The 18,462-nt window shown below is 35.8% G+C and overlaps 1 protein-coding gene across 4 annotated transcripts in view; it reads left to right on the plus strand.

Moving 5' to 3' along the window:
* FAM227B (family with sequence similarity 227 member B) overlaps positions 1 to 18,462 on the plus strand; it is a 229,275-nt gene that overhangs the window by 56,671 nt on the left and 154,142 nt on the right. Inside the window, exon 12 of one of the 4 annotated variants that reach the window (XM_084970595.1) lies at positions 9,950 to 10,952. The exons of the other annotated variants lie outside the window; for them this stretch is intronic. Within the exon in view, the coding sequence (XP_084826721.1) occupies positions 9,950 to 9,978 (29 nt within the window). The 3' untranslated portion in view covers positions 9,979 to 10,952. Of the gene's footprint in view, positions 1 to 9,949; positions 10,953 to 18,462 lie in introns of those variants that run through there. 4 annotated transcript variants of the gene reach the window in all.

Raw genomic sequence — 18,462 nt, forward strand, 5'->3', positions numbered from 1 at the left:
ATTATAAAATTGGTATTTATTCTTCTTTACCTGTTTGGTGGAATTCACCAATAAAGTCATCTGGGCCTAGACATTTCTTGGCTTGGTTTTAAGCTTCATTGGGTGGAACCAGAGAAGTCTTTTGCTTAGGCCTAGCTTGCTTCCTCTACTGAGGCAATACCCTTCTTAGTATTCTACCCCATGTTCTGTTTCCCATCTGGCTGTCTGGAATACAAGCTTCATGTAAGCTCAAAGTGTTGTTCTGCCTTCTTTTTCCTATTTTTCATTTGTTTGTTTTTAATTTTTACCAATTTCAGAAAAAGAATCAAGGATAACGTTCTGAAGACCCTCAGAATGCTCTCTTTGTGCATTTGTATCCTCTATATTATGCTAACCTGTGAATTTTAGCTTGTCTTAACCTTCCTGAATGCTCAATTGTATTTCTCAACTCAATTCTGTTAGGAGTCCCACCACTTAACTCCATGGCCTGAAGTTTCTTTTTTAGAGGCAAAAAGATGAGACAGTTGAAGTTTCCCTCATTAGGTTTCCTTCTCTGGGCTAGGGTGAGGGGGTGGGGATTATTGTCCTGTGCTGCCTGTTGTGTAACACTTGAAAACCATTGTTTTATATATTTTGTCCAAATTTTTTAGTTGTTTAAGAAAGAGCAAATCTAGTTCCTATTACTCCATCATAGCTAGAAGTAGGAGTGATTATATGTATTTTTAAAAGATTAAGAGAAGACTTAAAAATAGTCTTCTATATTTATCCACCTATTTACCATTCCTGAATCTTCATTGCTTCCTATAAATTTGGGTTTCCATGTGGTGTCATTTCCCTTCAGCTTGAAAAACTACCTTTGGGAAGTTCTTGTAGTTCAGTTCTGCTAGCAATGAATTTTATCAAGTTTATTCATCTAAAAATAATTTTAATTTTGCATTTATTATTGTAGGATATTCTTGTGGGATTCTTGTAGAACTCTGGGTTCATTTTTCTTTTTTCTTTCAGCAAGATATCGTTCCATTGTGTTCTGGTTTGTTTAATTTCTAAGATAAAGTCAGACACTATTCTTTTTTTTTTATTACTCAAATGGATTTATCACATCTGTAGTTGCATAATGATCCTGTGATAACAATCCAATTTCACAGGATTTCCATTCCATAACCCAAGCACATCCCCCCACCCTCCCACCTGTCTCTCTGGAGACCATAAGTTTTTCAATGTCTGTGAGTAAGCATCTGTTCTGCAAAGAAGTTCAGTCTGTCCTTTTTTCAGATTCTACATGTCAGTGAAAGCATTTGATGTTGGGGTCTCATTGTATCACTGACTTCCCTTAGCATGATAGTTTCTAGGTCCATCCATATTGCTAAAAATGCCGGTATTTCATTTCTTTTAATGGCTGAGTAATATTTCGTTGTATATATGTACCACATCTTCTTGATCCACTGCTCTGTTGATGGACATTTAGGTTGTTTCCATGTCTTGGCTATTGCAAATAGTGCTTCAGTGAACATTGGAATACATGTGTCTTTGCGAGACGTGGTTTTCTCTGGATAGATGCCCAGGAGTATGATTGCTAGATCAAATGGTAGTTCTATTTTGAGTTTTCTGAGGAATCTCCATACTGCTTTCCACAGTGGCTGCACCAATTTAAAATCCCACCAACAGTGTACTAGGGTTCCTTTTTCTCCACACCCTCTCCAGCACTTACTGTTTGTAGACTTTTTGATGATGGCCATTCTGGCTGGTATAAGGTGGTACCTTATAGTGGTTTCAATTTGCATTTCTCTAATAATGTGTGATGTTGAACATCTTTTCATGTGTTTTTGGGCCATCTGTATGTCTTCTTTGGAGAACTGTCTGTTTAGATCTTCTGCCCATTTTTTGATGGGGTTGTTTGTTTTTTTGGTATGGAGTTGCAGAAAGTGTTTATCAGTTTTGGAGATGAATCCCTTGTCAATTGATTCATTTGCAAAGATTTTCTTCCATTCTGTGGGTTGTCTTTTCATTTTGTTTAAGGTTTCCTTTGCTGTGCAGAAACTTTTAAGTTTGATTAGGTCCCACTAATTTATTTTTGTTTTTGTTGTCAATACTCTCAGAGATGGATCTGAGAAGATGTTGCTGTTGTTTATGTCAGAGAGTGTTTGGCCTGTTTTCCTCTAAGAGTTTTATAGTATCTGGTCTTACATTTAGGTCTTTAATCCATTTTGAGTTTATTTTTGTGTATGGTGTTAAGAAGTGTTCTAATTTCATTCTTTTCCATGTGGCTGTCCAGTTTTCCCAGCACCACTTATTGAACAGGCTGTCTTTTCTCTATTGTATATTCTTTCCTCCTTTCTCATAGATGAGTTGTCTTTAGGTGTGTGGGTTTAATTCTGGGCTTTCCATCCTGTTCCACTGATCTCTATTTCTGTCTTTGTGCCAGTACCATACAGTTTTGATGATTGTTACTTTGTAGTATAGCCTGAAGTCCGGGAGCCTGATTGCTCCAATTCCATTTTTCTTTTTCAGGTTTTCTCTGGCTATTCTGGATCTTTTGTGCTTCCAAACAAACTTTAAAATATTTTGTTTGAGTTCTGTGAAAAGTATCCTTAGTAATTGGATAGGGATTGCATGGAATCTGTCGATTGCCTTAGGTAGTATAGTCATTTTGATAATAATAACTATTCCAATCCACAGACATGGTATATCTTTCCATCTATTTGTGTCACCTTTGATTTCTTTCATCAGTGTCTTATAGTTTTCAGAGTACAGGTCTTTTGTCTCTTTAGGTAGGTTTATTCCTAGGTATTTTATTCTTTTGGATGTGATGGTAAACAGGACTGCTTCCCTAATTTCTCTTTCTGCTCTTTCATTGTTAGTGTATAGAAATGCCATTGATTTCTGTGTATTAATTTTGTATCCTGTGACTTTGCCAAATTCATGGATGAGCTCTAACAGTTTTCTGGTAGAGTCTTTAGGATTCTCTAGGTATAGTATCATGTCATCTGCAAATAGTGATCGTTTTACTTCTTCCTTTCCAATTTGGATGCTTTTTATTTCTTTTACTTCTCTGACTGCCGTGGCTAGGACTTCCAAAACTATGTCGAAGAGTAGTGGTGAGAGCGTACATCCTTGTCTTGTTCCTGATCTCAGTGGGAATTCTTTGGTGGGTTTGTCATATATGGCTTTTATTATGTTGAGGTAGGTTCCCGCTATGCCCGCTTTCTGAAGGGTTTTTATTAGAAATGGGTGTTGGATTTTGTCAAAGACTTTTTCCATGTCATTGAGAAGATCATGTGGTTTTTATGCTTCAGTTTGTTAATGTGGTGTACCACACTGATTGATTTGCGGCTATTGAAGAACACTTGCATCCCTGGGATAAATCCCACTTGATCATGATGGACAATCCTTTTAATGTATTGTTGGATGCGGTTTGCTAGTATTTTGTTGAGGATTTTTGCATCGATGTTCATCAGTGAAATTGGCCTGTAGTTTTCTTTTTTTGTGGAGTCTTTGTCTGGTTTTGGCTTCAGGGTGATGGTGGCCTCCTAGAATGAGTTTGGGAGTATCCCTTCCTCTGCAATTTTTGGGATAGTTTCAGAAGGAGAGGTGTTAGCTCTTCTCTAAATGTTTGATAGAATTCTCCTATGAAGCCATCTGGTCCTGGACTTTTGTTTGTTGGAAGTTTTTTAATCTCAGTTTCTATTTCAGTTCTTATGATTTTCATCTTTTCTATTTCATCTTGGTTTAGTCTTGGAAGATTGTCCTTTTCTAAGAATTTGTCCATTTCTTCTAGGTTTTCCATTTTATTGGCATATAGTTGCATATAGTAGTCTCTTATGATCCTTTGTATTTCTGTGATGTCTGTTGTTACTTCTCCTTTTTCATTTCTAGTTTTATTGATTTGAATCCTCTCTCTTTCTTGATAAGTCTGGCTAAAGGTTTTTCAATTATGTTGATATTTTCAAAGAAGCAACTTTTCATTTCATTGATCTTTTCTATGGTTTTCTTTGTTTCTATTTCATTGATTTCTGCTCTGGTCTTTATGATTTCTTTCCTTCTACTAACTTTAGGTCTTGTCTGTTCTTCTCTCTCGAGCTGCTTTAGATGTAAAGTTAGCTTGTTTATTTGCACTTCTTCTCGTTTCCTGAGGTCGACTTGTATTGCTATAAACTTTCCTCTTAGAACTGCTTTTGCTGCATCCCAAAGGTTTAGGAGTGTCATATCTTCGTTGTCATTTGCTGCTAGGTATTTTTTAATTTCCTCTTTGATTTCTGCAGCAATCCATTGGTTGTTTAGTAGCATGTTGTTGAGTCTCCACGTGTTTGTGTTTTTTGCAGATTTTTTCTTGTTGTTGATTTCCAGTCATACAGCATTGTGGTTTGAAAAGATGCTTGATATGATTTCAACTTCTCAAAGTTACCGAGGTTGGATCTGTAGCCCAGGATGTGATCCATCTTAGAGAATGTTCCATGTGCACTTGAGAAGAATATGTATTCTATTGCTTTTGGATGGAATATCTTATAATATCTATTATGTCCATCTGGTTTAATACATCATTCAGGGCATGTGTTTCCTTATTGATTTTCTGTCTGGTTGATCTATCCATTGCTGTAAGTGTGGTGTTAAAGTCACCCACTATGATTGTGTTATTGCTGATTTGCCCTTTTAAGGTTGTTAGCAGTTGCCTTATATATTGTGGTGAACCTATGTTGGGTGCGTAGATATTTAAAATTATAATATCTTCTTCTTGGATTGATCCTTTGATCAATGTGTAATGACCTTTGACCCTGAAAATATTCTTCATTTTAAAGTCTATTTTGTCTGATATGAGTATTGCTACTCCAGCTTTCTTTTGATCCCCGTTTGCATGGAATAGTTTCTTCCATCTTCTCACTTTCAATTTGTATATGTCCCTAGAAGTGAAGTGGGACTCTTGAAGATAGCATATATATGGGTCTTGTTTTTGTATCCATTCAGCCAGTCTATGCCTTTTGCTTGGGGCATTTAGTCTATTAGCATTTAAGGTAATTATTGATATGTATGTTCTTATTGCCATTTTATTAATTGCTTTGGATTTGTTTTTGTTGCTCTTTTTTCTTCCCTTCTTCTCTTGTTCTCTCATCTTGTGGTTTGATGACTATCTTTAGTGTTGTATTTGAGTTGATTTTTCTTTGTGTATCAATTGTAGATTTTTGGTTTGCGGTTATTCTGAAGTTTTGATATGAGTCTATATGTATATGAGATTGTTTTAAGTTGTTGTTCTCTTAACTGCAAATGCATCTCTAGTGTCCTGCATTTGTACCCACCTCTTCTCATGAATTCTGATTTTGGTGGTATAATTGTGCATGGATGATTTCGCATCTTTACTGTATATATACCTTTACTGGTGAGCCTTGTCATTTGTGGTATTTTTGTTTCCTGTTGCTGTCTTTTTTTTTCTGCCTAAAGAAGTTCCTTTAGTATTTGTTGTAAGGCTGGTTTAGTGTTGCTGAATTCTCTCAGCTTTTGCTTATCTGTGAAGGTTTTGATTTCTCCTTCAAATCTGAATGAGAGCCTTGCTGGGTAGAGTAATCTTGGTTGGAGGTTTTTTACTTTCATCACATTAAGTATATCCTGCCACTCCCTTCTGGCCTGCAGAGTTTCTTTTTTTCTTTTCTGTTCTACATTCGTAATTTCTTCTAGTCTGTCCTCCACCTCATTTATTCGTTCTTCTGCCTCCTGTATTCTGCTGTTGGTTGCCTCTAGTGAGTTTTTTATTCCAGTTATTGTATTCTGCATCTCTTCTTGTTTAAGTTTTATATCTTGTATCTCTTTGCTCAGTGTTTCCTGTAAGTTATCCATCTTTGCCTCCAGTTTATTTCCAATGTCTTGCATCATCTTCAGCATCAACAGTCTAAAGTCTTTTTCCTGGAGGCTGAGAATCTTCTGATGACTTAGCTGATTTTCTGGGGTTTTTCCTTCCTCCCTCATCTGAGTTATAGTCCTCTGTCTTTTCATTTTTGTAGGTTTTTGGTGTGGTGACCTTTTTATAGATAATAGAGTTGTAGCCTCCCTTACTTCTGGTGTCTGCCCCCCTGTGGCTAAAGTTGGTAAGGGGGCTTGGTGTAGGCTTCCTGATGGGAGGGGCTGATGCCTGCCCACTGGTAGGTGGAGCTGCTTCTAATCCCTCTGGTGGGTGGGGCTTAGTCTCTGGATGGGATTAGAGGCAGCTGTGTGCCTGAGGGATCTTTAGGTAGCCTGTTTACTGAGGGGCGGGGCTGTGATCCCACCTAGATTGTTGTTTGTCCTGGGGCTTCTCAGCACTGACTGATGGGTGGTGCCAGATTTTCCCAAAATGGCTACCTCCAGAGAAAGGCACGTTGATGAATATTCCTGAGAGCTTTGCTTTCAATGTCCTTCCCTCACAACAAGACACGTTCACCCCTGTTTTCCCAGGATGTCCTTCAAGGACTGTGGTCAGGTTTGACCCAGATTCCTATGGAGAATTTGCTTTGCCTTGGGACCCAGTGCATGTGAAAGTCTGTGTGCTCCTTTTATCAATGGGGTCTCCATTTCCTGCAGCCCCGTGGAGCTTCTGCACACAATCCCACTGGCCTTCAATGCCAGATGTTCCAGGGGCTCTTTCTCCCAGTGCCAAATCCCCACATGTGGGAGTTTGATGTGTGGCTCAGAACTCTCACTCCTGTAGGTGAGTCTTTGTGAACCAGTTAGTTTCCAGTCTGTGAGGCTTCCCACCCAGGAGGTATGGGGTTGTTTATATCACAAAATCACCCCTCCTACCTCTTGATGTGGCCTCCTCTTTGTCTTCTGGAATAGGATATGTTTTTTAAGGTTTCTGGTCCATTTGAGTGAAGATTGCTCAGGCTTTATTTGTGAATTTTGTTGTTTTTAGGAGAGAAGTTGAGCTCCAGTCCTTCTATTCTGCCATCTTAATCCCATCTCCCAGACACTATTCTTATTGTTGTGTTACTGTGTCTAAGATCAGATACTTTTCCTGTAATGGACCTAGCAGTAAATATTTTAGGCTTTGTTGAGTATCTCCGTCATACACTTTTTATAATTCTTTAAAAATACAAAAATCATTCTTTGCTTACAAGCTATATGGAAAATAGACCATGGGCTGGATTGGACCTATAGGCTGTAGTTTGCTGGTCCCTACTCTGTATAATTTGTTTTTTTCCTCCTTAGCTATTATTAAGATTCTTTTCTTTATCCTTGTTGTTCAGCAATTTGTCAGTGATGTGCTGATGTATTTTCTTTGTGTTCATCCTACTTGGATCTGATTAAGTTTCTTAAACTTATGATTTGATGTTTTCCCCAAAGTTTGGGAAACTTTTTGCCATTGTGTCTTCAAGTAAATTTTGTTTTATTTCTGTCTTGGGCTAATTTAACATGTGTCATTTTGCTTAATATTATCCATAGTTCATTGAGACTTATTTTTTTCAATCTTCTTTTTCTGTGTTTTATAGAATGCATAATTTCTACTTATTTTAAGTTCAGTGATTCCTCTGTTGTCTACAATCTACTCTTAAGCCTGATAAGTGAACATTATATTTCATACATTGTATTTTCAGTTAAGAATTTCCATTTGTTCCTTTTTCCTAGTTCTGTTTATATTCTAAGGTCTCCTTTTCCCCATAATGATATTTTATAAGTCCTCAAACACATTTAAAATAGCTGCGTTAAAGTCCTTTTCTGCAATTCCAAAATTTGGATAACTTTGAGATTGATTTCTGCTGGTTATTTTTCTTTCTTGACTCTAAGTCACAATTTCTCGTTACTTTTCATGTATAGTAACTTCTTACATATTCTGGGAATTTTGAATGATACTTTGAGGAGACTGAATTCTGTTACCCACCATTGAACAGTGTTAATTTTTGTTCGAGCAGGCAGTTACTTTGGCTGAACTCAAAGACCAGATATTCTGTCTTCTGTGGTGGTCAACCACCAAAAACTGCTTTTAGCAATTCCGCTATTTCTTTCCACCCATTCTCTTACCTTACAGCTCTCACTTCCACCTCATGCAAGCATAATTCAGACACCAGGCAAGGTTTTGGGTACAGCTTTATAATATGCAGATTTGGGGAGTCTGCCTCTGCAGCCCATTTCTTTCCAGGATTTCTATCACTCCCACATTTTTCAGCCCTCTGGGAGTCCCATACCCCATCCTTTGACTGCTCAAACAAATAACATTTCCACTTTTTGTTTGAGTTACATCTCCCCACATTCCATGTAGACTAAGGTATAACAGTCTGAAAGCTGCAGGTGGATTTCCCGTTGTGGCTCAGTGGTAACAAACCTGACTAGTATCCATGAGGATGCAAGTTTGATCCCTGGCCTCGCTCAGTGGTTTAAGGATCAAAAGTTGCTGTGAGCTGTGGTGTAGGTCACAGACGTGGGCTCCAGTCTCTTGTTGCTATGGCTGTGGCACAGACCAGCAGCTGCAGCTCTTATTCAACCCCTAGCCTGGGAACTTCCATATGTGGCTGGTGTAGCCCTAAAAAGCAAAATAAAAAAAGCTGCAGCTGTGTGAACAGAAATTGCATCCACTGCAGGTTCCTTCTTAAAAAATTCAACTCCCCTTCACTTTCTACCTGCCTTTATTCATTCCATGGTATCTTTCAATGGTTAGTATCTTGTTTTTAATATTTTCAAGGATTCTTGTATCTGTGGGAGAGTTAGGCTGATGTAAATTAAACATTTTGTTTAAATATTGAATTTATTTTCCAATTTAAATATCAAACTCTCAAATCACATTTTCTTACAAAACTATAAATAGTGCTGTATTATCTTCTAATATTTAGCCTACTGGAGAAGTCTAAATAAAGCTATTTTTTCCTTCTTTACAGTTAATTTATGAAATCATATTTTTACTTTTTTATTTAGATGTTTACAGATTTTTTAATTTGTCTTTATTTATTATTTTTTTTAAGCAAGCAAAGTCTTTATAAAAGGAGAGCAAATAGCTCCCAGGAGAAGAGCCCCTTCCGCTATTGTCCTATAGGGATTTTTATTCCTTATAGATGGGGGGGTACCAATGTGGGGTCCAGAAAGATGTGGTTTTCTTCCATTGGCTTTGTTCAATTACCTATATCAGTCCTTGTCCGGTAGGTTCTTAGGGGTGGAAATGTCCCGTAAGTCTCATAGTTTCTTTGCCCTTTTCTTCCTGTAAACTGAGTGACAGGTAATTTGTCTTTAAAATTATAAAGTTTCCTAGAACAGGTCTTGATATTAATGATAATATTCATAATGCCAAAATTTAGTGAGAATTCTTGTATTTCCCTAAGCTATGTATAGACCTGGTAAAAATATCAAGTGAGACATAGAAACTTAGATGGCCAGATTGAAGAGGGAAAGATATTTAAGCAAAAAGTTTCATTCTACCATTGGAGGGTATCCCTTGACACTGAGGAAATAAAATCTCCAGTGAGGAGTTCCCGTCGTGGCACAGTGGTTAACGAATCCGACTAGGAACCATGAGGTTGCGAGTTCGGTCCCTGCCCTTGCTCAGTGGGTTAACGATCCGGCGTTGCCGTGAACTGTGGTGCAGGTTGCAGACGTGGCTCGGATCCCGCGTTGCTGTGGCTCTGGTGTAGGCTGGTGGCTACGGCTCCGATTATACCCCTAGCCTGGCAATCTCCATATGCCGTAGGAGCGGCCCAAGAAATAGCAAAAAGACAAAAAAAAAGAAAAAAAAAATCTCCAGTGAAAGGCCTCTTATCCTGTTTTCACAGGGCATGTTATGACAGACTAAATTTGTCCTCCACTGCAGGATATAAATTGAGAATATATAGAGATCAATTTTTTAAAATTAAAATAAAGGCCACTGTAAGCTACTCATGTGGTAAATGTTTTGTAATCTAAGGACAATCTTTTTTTATGGAGTAAAAACCAAAAGGGCCTTGGAAGTCAGGCTGAAAGCAAAAATCAAGTCCCTAGGAAAGACCATGGTTTCCTATATCATGTTTTAGCTTTACTATTCCACCAGGTGCCCCTGGACTGCACAGGCCAAAGTAACCTCGAGTAAGGGGCTTCTCAGTGGATCTCCCAGGTAAACATCTCATATCAGTGCAGCTTTTGCTTTTCTAAGCAAGTTTCTGCCAGTGGGGATATGAATCTTTCAAGACCTCCTTGTGTATACTTTCCTATTATGTGGCAAAGTATATTTACTATCAAAAACATTTTAAAATTTGTTCCCATTTCATAGATTTCAGATATGACATCTGTTTTTATATTTACTTTCTGGTGCTAATGAAAATTTTCCTATTTGTATGTTTTATAGTTTTTAACTGAGAGTTGAGAGACAGTTCAAATTAGTTATGCTTATTCTACTGTCTTACACAGGGGTTTGCTTTTAGATTTGCTTGATTATTATTTTTATTTTAAAATGCATGAAAGTATAGAAAATATTTTCCACACATAAGAAATATTTGCATTTTGCCATACTTGCTTTTCAAGCCTTTTATTTACAGATCTTTTGTACATACCTAAATCTGTTCCTCCCTCCCCAGATGTAATGATTATACTGAAATTTGTAGGCATTCTTTTTTCTACAGTATTTGATATTGTTTTTCATGATCTTTATATAAATAATATATATGAAATTGTTTTACATTTCAATATTTAGCCATAGTCAACATTCAAAAATTTAAAATAATCAACAAGTAATGACCCATCAAAAGACTACAGTTAAGTTATTCCACAGTTTGTTACAAAGACCATCAAATTTTTTTTTCTCTTACTTGAGGAAATACTGTTCAAGAGCTTTTATCTTATTTACATTTGTTCCAAGTATTACTTATTTATGTGTTGTTTCGTGATGGTCCTGTTGTTCCAGAAGTTATTATTTTTTCAGTACCCATTTTATATAATCTAAAATGTAGAATTGCTCTTGGTGGTGAACTATTATGCTTTAAAAGGGTTTATACTGTATTTCTAATGAAATGATCATTTTTAAGTTGAAGAAAAATAAAAGTTATATTTGCTTCAAACATACTGATTTTTATATTAATGGAAAATCTTTATAAAATATGTATTTTATTTACGCATAAATATTTGAAAAATATTGTTTATATTTGATTCTAAAACATTACTAGATTTTTCTGTTTCTCAATGAGATCATCTAACTCTGGAGTATTATGGTAGGTTAGAGGTTTAATTGGGATTTCTTTTCATATCCTACTCAAAATTAAATTTTAATAATTTATATTCAACTTTGGGAAATCTTCAGTTTGAACTATGTACTTGATAAAGTATGTTAATTTATTGGACCCTTGCTAGTAATATTCTTATGAGGTAGATTGCATTTATCATCATTCATAAAATGAGGAATCTAAAACATAAGGAAATTAAGTAACTTGCCAAAGGTAATATAACTGATAAATGATGGAATATGAATTCAAATTCAAGAAATTCTTGCTCTAGAGTCCCAACTTTTAAGCATTTCACATAGTGCCTCTCAGTCATTTAATTTTACAGGCTAGTAAGTATGCTGAGGCTTAAAATTGTCATCATAGGCTAAGAGTTTTAATTTATAACAATTACCATAGCCTTATTCCCTCATTCATGACTAATGTGAGTAGTTTTTTGATTCTTTCCTGGGATCAAATTTTAATAGGTGAGAGGGAAGGAGGAAAGCTGTTAGTAGAAAGGCCAAAAGCAGATGTAAAAGACTCGGGGGTGGGGGGCACACTTGTTTCTCAATTTTGTATATAGCTGCCTCTAGAAACAGCAAGCAGTCTTTTGGAGAACTGGAAATCCCACACTCTGAGACCAAAGTGGTCCAGGGATACAACTACAGCAGAGTTGGAATTTCTAATCCTCTGAAAGAAACTGAGCTCCAATTGGAGAAGAACAAGTCTGCTACACACCTCTGTCTTTTGTAGAGGAACCAAGAGGGCAGTTGTACCGCTTCACAAAGGCAAGGATGGTGTAAAGAAGTTTTCTTTTTTCTTTCTTTTTTTTTTTTTTTTCTGTAAAGTAATTTTTTCTGTAGGCTTCTGCTTAGACTGTGACTATGAGGAAATCTCTTTGAGGTAGAAGTTTGCTCAAATCTATGTATTTATTTGAACTTTAGGCCTCTTCCATTTCTCTGGAACCTTAACCTACATTTAAAGCTGTCTTATGAGATTCCTCATTAGTTTAGGCCTCTTCCGTTTCTCTGGAACCTTAACCTACATTTAAAGCTGTCTTATGAGATTCCTCATCAGTGAGTGCCTATCCTCCACATAAGTGAGTTAGAGGTCCAGGCCGCTTCTACCTTCTGGGGTCACCATCCTATAGAACCTTACAGTCTATAAAATTAATCTGCATCATGAAAACAAAAGAGGAATGAGTAAAAGTCTTAGCAGTTACCCATATCACTTCCAATTACATACCATTAGTGAGAACAAATCATGGCTACACTTAGGTATGCGGAAGGCTAACAAAGAAAAACTCCAGTTAAGTGCTACCTGGTAATACTATATACTATGGAAGGGAAAGCACACATTTTGGAGGAGAGGGAAATGTCTCAGCTGCAGGAATTATGTTAAAGAATAGCACATTAATCCTTATATATGGAATGCTTTTGCTATGGGCAATAATAAAATTCGAACTTTCAAACAAAAATTTTGGAGAACTTGCATTCACTACTCTGATCTTCACAGTTTTCCAATACTTAAAGACTTCCCTGCTAAGTCAATGGTAATATTAATAATGTGATATTTTTATTTTTAAGAAATGTATCAACATTTAGAAGATCTGTGTAACTTACTGCACCAACATTTTCCAAATGACTAATGCATTATGTTTTTTTAAATCACACATGGATTTTAAAAAGTGTGATAAACTAATGGATTTTAATGCAATACAGTATACAAAGCACAGTGATTTGTTTTCAGATTCCATATTGCAGCCCACCACTAAGAAACCAAAACTTGGAGTTCCTGTTGTTCACCAGGTTAAGAATTCAGCTAGTATCCATGAGGATGCAGGTTCAATCTCTGGTTTTGTTCAGCGGCTTCAGGATCAAGTGTTGCCACAGCTGTGCAGTGAGCTGTGGCTTTGCCATGAGCTGCAGACACAGCTCAGATCCTGCATTGGTGTGGCTGTGGTGTGAGCCAGCAGCTGCAGCTCCAATTGGACCCCTAGACCGGGAACCTCTGTGTGCTACAGGTTTAGCCCTAAAAAGCCAAAAGAAAGAAAGAAAGAAAAGAAAAGAAAAAAGAGAGAGAGAGAAACTAGAACTTGTCAAGTTTTGGTATAGTATTCAAAGAATATTCACAATTATATGAAAAGGCCATTAAAATACTCATTTTTGACTGCTTATCTGTGTGATGCTAGATTTTCTTAATATGCTTCAGTGTGTGTATATATATGTGTGTGTGTGTGTATGTTATATACTGAATGTATATACAAAGGATGTATTACACAAAAGAAATGTGGAAGTAGATATTGGAATCCAGCTGTCTTCTACTAAGCCAATTGTTAGAGACCTTTTCAATGTGAAACACCATTACTCTTCTCAAAAATTTTGCTTAAACATAGTTCAAAAAAATGTAACTGGGTCACCATGCTTTACAGTAGAAAAAAAAAATGTATTGGGGAAATAACAATTGACTACAATTAAAAACAACAAAAAAATAAAGTCTATTACCCAAAAAATTTAAATAAATAAAAAAGATGCTATTTACTTTAACATGAAATTATTTATTACTGTTATTTTTAATGAAATAATAAATGCATAAACAAAAGTTCTTATCTTCAATTATTTATAAGATGATAAAGTGGCCCTAAGACCAAAATTTTGAGGACCATTGTCCTATAGGAACTTACTGCAAAAGGGCTGGTCCATAGCATCTGAGAGATACCATATTCTACTTATAGTTTTATAGTTTCTTATCCCCAAGTGGACTCAGTCGTCGCTGTGGAGAATCCGCTAACCTTAAGACTCAGATAATTTATCTACTAAGGATATAAGAATGTTTTGATTTGGAGACTTCTTTTAGTTTCTAATGTTTTCTCGGCTCTGATGTATTTGACTTACCCATAAAAGACTTGAATGTCCTTGAGCATGTCATATAAACCCTCTTAACCTTATTTTTCCACCTGATAAAAATGAAATGATTAGAATAGGTTATTTCTATATTCCCCTTTTCTAACATTTCACTACTCTATGCCTGATTTCTGGAGGTGCTGAATAATCTCCGAAAATGTTTGTTGACTATCGAGGTAGAAAATTAGCAGTAGAGACTGGTGGCTTAGATTTATTATTTTAGAATTCATCCCCATCCATAGTTCTATCTGTGTGTGTGTGTGTGTGTGTGTGTGTGTGTGTATGTGTTTGTGGGTATTAATACTGTAATCTGTGTATTGGAGGACTCCTGAGGCAGATCAAGAGCAGAATGAAGGTAAAACATGAGTTTGTATATACATATATATACACATACACACACACATATATATATATGTATAAATATGCATATGCATATATAAGACTTTCAAGGAACAAAATAATCTGTGCTCCATATAGTCTGCTGTCTCAGAGTTGCTTCTTCTAATATAAAACATGTTTAAAACATACTTTGTTCTTCTTGACATTTGAGATGCTTATTATCATATGCAGTTAAGTTTTCCCCAGAATTTTAAACTAGAAGCACTTACTTTTTTTTTTTAATGAGATAAGCAGACAGCAGATAGTTAAAATTTGCTTTCCAAACAAAATGGCGTATCTCCCTTTTTAGGACTGGAATGTACACAGTTATAGACTTTCAGTATCTGGAATGACTCAGGATTTACAAGCAAGCTCCCTTTAACCAGTATGCTGTTAGATATTTTACAAGACCAATGTTTTAATATTCATTTCTCATATCATGGTACAATACCACATAATCTTTAACTCAGATTAAGATCATTTTTGAAAAACTATTTTTATTACTCCCTCCTAATTTTGAAACCTATTTTTTCCTCTTTGTACTTTAAGGCGAAAACATTAACACACTTTATGATCTTTATAAACTAAACTGTAAATATACAAGCTGTTAAAAAATTCATATATTCAGTTAACATGTAACTTTTAAGTACTTGTGTGCACATTACTGTACCTGATACTGTGGGGAGGTAAAAATTTATTATTTTATTTAAAAAAATTTTTGTTATGGTTGATTTACGATATTCTGTCATTTTTTGCTGTACAGCAAAGATACCCAGTTACACATACACATTCTTTTTCTCACATCATCCTCCATCATAAGTGATTGGATATAGTTCCCTGTGCTATACAGCAGGATCTCAGTGCTTATCCACTCTAAATGCAATAGTTGCCATCTACTAACTCCCAACTCCTAGTCCATCCCACCTCTTACCCCTAAGCAATCACAAGTTTGTTCTCCATGTCCATGAGTTTGTTCTTTTCTATAGATAGGTCGATTTGTGCCATCTCTTGGATTCCAGATATAGGTGATATCATATGGTATTTGTCTTTCTCTTTCTGAATTACTTCACTTAGAATGAGAGTGTCTAGTTTCATCCACGTTGCTGCAAATGGCATTATTTTGTTCTTTTTCATGGTTTCGTAGTATTCCGTTGTGTGTATATACCACATCTTCTTTATCCATTCATCTGTCGATGGACATTTGGGTGGTTTCCATGTCTTTGCTATTGTGAATAGTCCTTCAGTGAACATAGGGGTACATGAATCTTTTTTAATGAAAGTTTTGTGTGGATATATGCCCAGGAGAGGGATTACTGGATTATATGGTAGTTCTATATTTTGTTTTCTGAGGTATCTCCATACTGTTTTCAATAGCAGTTGTACCAATTTACATTCCCACCAACAATGAAGGAGGGTACCCTTTTCCCACACCCTCTCCAGTGTTTGTTATTTGTTGACTTGTCAATGATGGCCATTTTGAAAAGTGTGAAGTGGTACCTCGTTGTAGTTTTGACTTGCATTTCTCTAATAATTTGTGATGTTGAGCACTTTTTCATGTGCCTGTTGGTCATCTATATATCTTCTTTGGAGAAATGTATATTCAGGTCTTCTGCCCATTTTTCAATGGGATTGTTTGTTTTTTGCTGTTGAATTGTATGATTTATTTGTGTAATTTGGAGATTAAGCCCTTGTCAGCTATTTTTTTCTACTCTGTAGGTTGTCTTTTTTTTTTTTTTTACACTTCCCTTTGTAAGTTTGATTAGTATATACATTTATTTTTGTTTTTGTTTCTGTTACCTTGGGATGCTTACCTAAGAAAACGTTTGTAAGGATGATGTCAGAGAATATTTTGCCTACATTCTCTTCTAGGAGTTTTATGGTTTCTTATCTTATCTTTAAGTCTTTAAGCCATTTTGAGTTTATTTTTGTGCATGGTGTGAGGGTGTGTTTTAGTTTCATTGATTTATATGCAAGTGTTCAGTTTTCCCAGCATCATTTGCTGAAGAGACTGTCTTTTTCCCATTTTATATTCTTGTCTCCTTTGTCAAAGACTAATTGACCATAGGTGTCTGGGTTTATTTCTGGGTTCTCTATTCTGTTTCATTGGTCTGTATGTCTGTTTTGGTATCAGTACCACACTGTTTTGATGACTATGGCTTTGTAGTATTGCCTAAAGTCTGGGAGAGTTATGCCTCCTGCTTGGTTTGTGTTCCTCAGGATTGCTTTGGCAATTCTGGGCCTTTTGTGGTTCCATATAAATTTTTGGATTGTTTGTTCTAGTTCTGTGAAAAATTTCATGGTTAATTTGATAGGGATTGCACTGAATCTGTAGATTGCTTTGGGTAGTATTGCCATTTTAGTAATATTAATTCTTCCAATCCAGGAACATGGAATATCTTTCCATTTCTTTGAATCCTCTAATTTCCTTGGTTAATGTTTTATTATTCTTAGCATATAAGTCTTTTACCTCCTTAGTCAGTTTTATTCCTAGGTATTTCATTTTGGGGAGCATGATTTTAAAAGGTATTGTATTTTTTATTCCCTCTCTAATATTTCATTGTTAATATATAGAAATGCATCTGATTTCTGAATGTTAATCTTGTATCCTGCTACTGAATTTGTTGATCAGTTTTGAGTAGTTTCTGTATGGAGTCCTCACTCATACTGGTCATTAAATATTTTTAATGTCATTCTGGCTCACAGTAAACATTATACAAAATAAAGTTAGCCATGTGTCTGTCATCTGTGTGTTAAGTTGGATGGACTCTTGTGTCTTATTCATGCCCAAGTATATGGCAGTAGGGTCATAGTTAAATGAAGCCACATTGTAAAACTTGCACATTTTTCTCATGCATCACATTTCCTCACTGATGAATTTCATATTAAGACAGACATAAATGCATTATGGAATAAAATGAAAAAAATCGCACAAATTTCAAGAGAAAAGCTATTCAACAAAATTTTTGCCTTAGGTTTTGCATTATTCCATAGACTCTTTCTCTATCTCTACTAGTAGTGCTATTTCAGTGGAACAATTGTGAAAGGCACTGATTTAGGGTATTTGTGGTTATAGAATTGCTTTTACTACAGCTGGTTCAAGTGTTCAGTTCTGTGTTCTTTGTCATTTTAGAGAGCCAGCAGGGCAAACTTTAAGAGATGGAAACTAAGAATACCTCCAGCATCCCTTTTCTTCTGTCATTAAATCAAATTTTAGCCAACTCAAAGACTGATAATTTATTTTTATAGCATTTTTATGTAAAAAATATTTTAGTTCACTAAGTACATTGAAAGTATCTTTTTTATTATTTCTTTTTTTACCATTTTATATTCTTCTATTTTTTTCCTTCCTAATTCTTGGAAACCAATGTATTTAACCAATTTTCTCTTTCAAAGAACATTTAAGAAAGACTAACATGTTTGCCTGGATATTTTGCACAGTGTTTTCCATTTGTAAGTAAATAGGTGCATTTAAGAGTTGTATAGGAATCAAGACTGGAAATTTTATCTTTTCCTCCTGACGAGTCAAATCATCACAGTATAGACTAATCATTATATATGAAGGGAATTGCCAAAATATGTCACATTTGCATGTAAATGTAAAGGTAATGTTTCAATAGAAATAGTATTTTGAAAATACTACTAGCTAATAACCCAAATAGTCTAAAAGTAGGAAGCACATGCTATGTGACTTAGACTCTTATGGCAGCTCTGAACCTTAACCAGCTATGTGATTCTGGATCTATTACAATCTCAATTTCCTGGTCTATGAGTGAATGGGAAGGACTGAGGTCCCTTGCAGTTTTAAGATCCTTGAGTTTTATATATATGTAACTAATGCTGATTTTGTTTTCTAAAATTTGCATGTTAAGTGTAAGGGGGTGGGGGAAGTTCCCATCGTGGCTCAGTGGAAACGAAACTGGCAACCCTGAGGATACAGTTTCAATCCCTGGCCTCGTTCAGCAGGTTAAGGATCCAACGTAGCTGTGGCTGTGGTGTAGGCCAGTGACTATAGTTCTGTTTTGACCCCTAGCCTGGGAACCTCCATAAAAAAAGACAAAAAAGAAGTGGGTGGGTGCAGCCCTAAAAAA

Source organism: Sus scrofa, chromosome 1, assembly GCF_054392235.1.
Source record: "Sus scrofa isolate SSC_HxYL_T2T_F1_AM1 chromosome 1, Sscrofa_HxYL_maternal_Yorkshire_Landrace_v2.0, whole genome shotgun sequence".
Taxonomy (NCBI): domain Eukaryota; kingdom Metazoa; phylum Chordata; class Mammalia; order Artiodactyla; family Suidae; genus Sus; species Sus scrofa.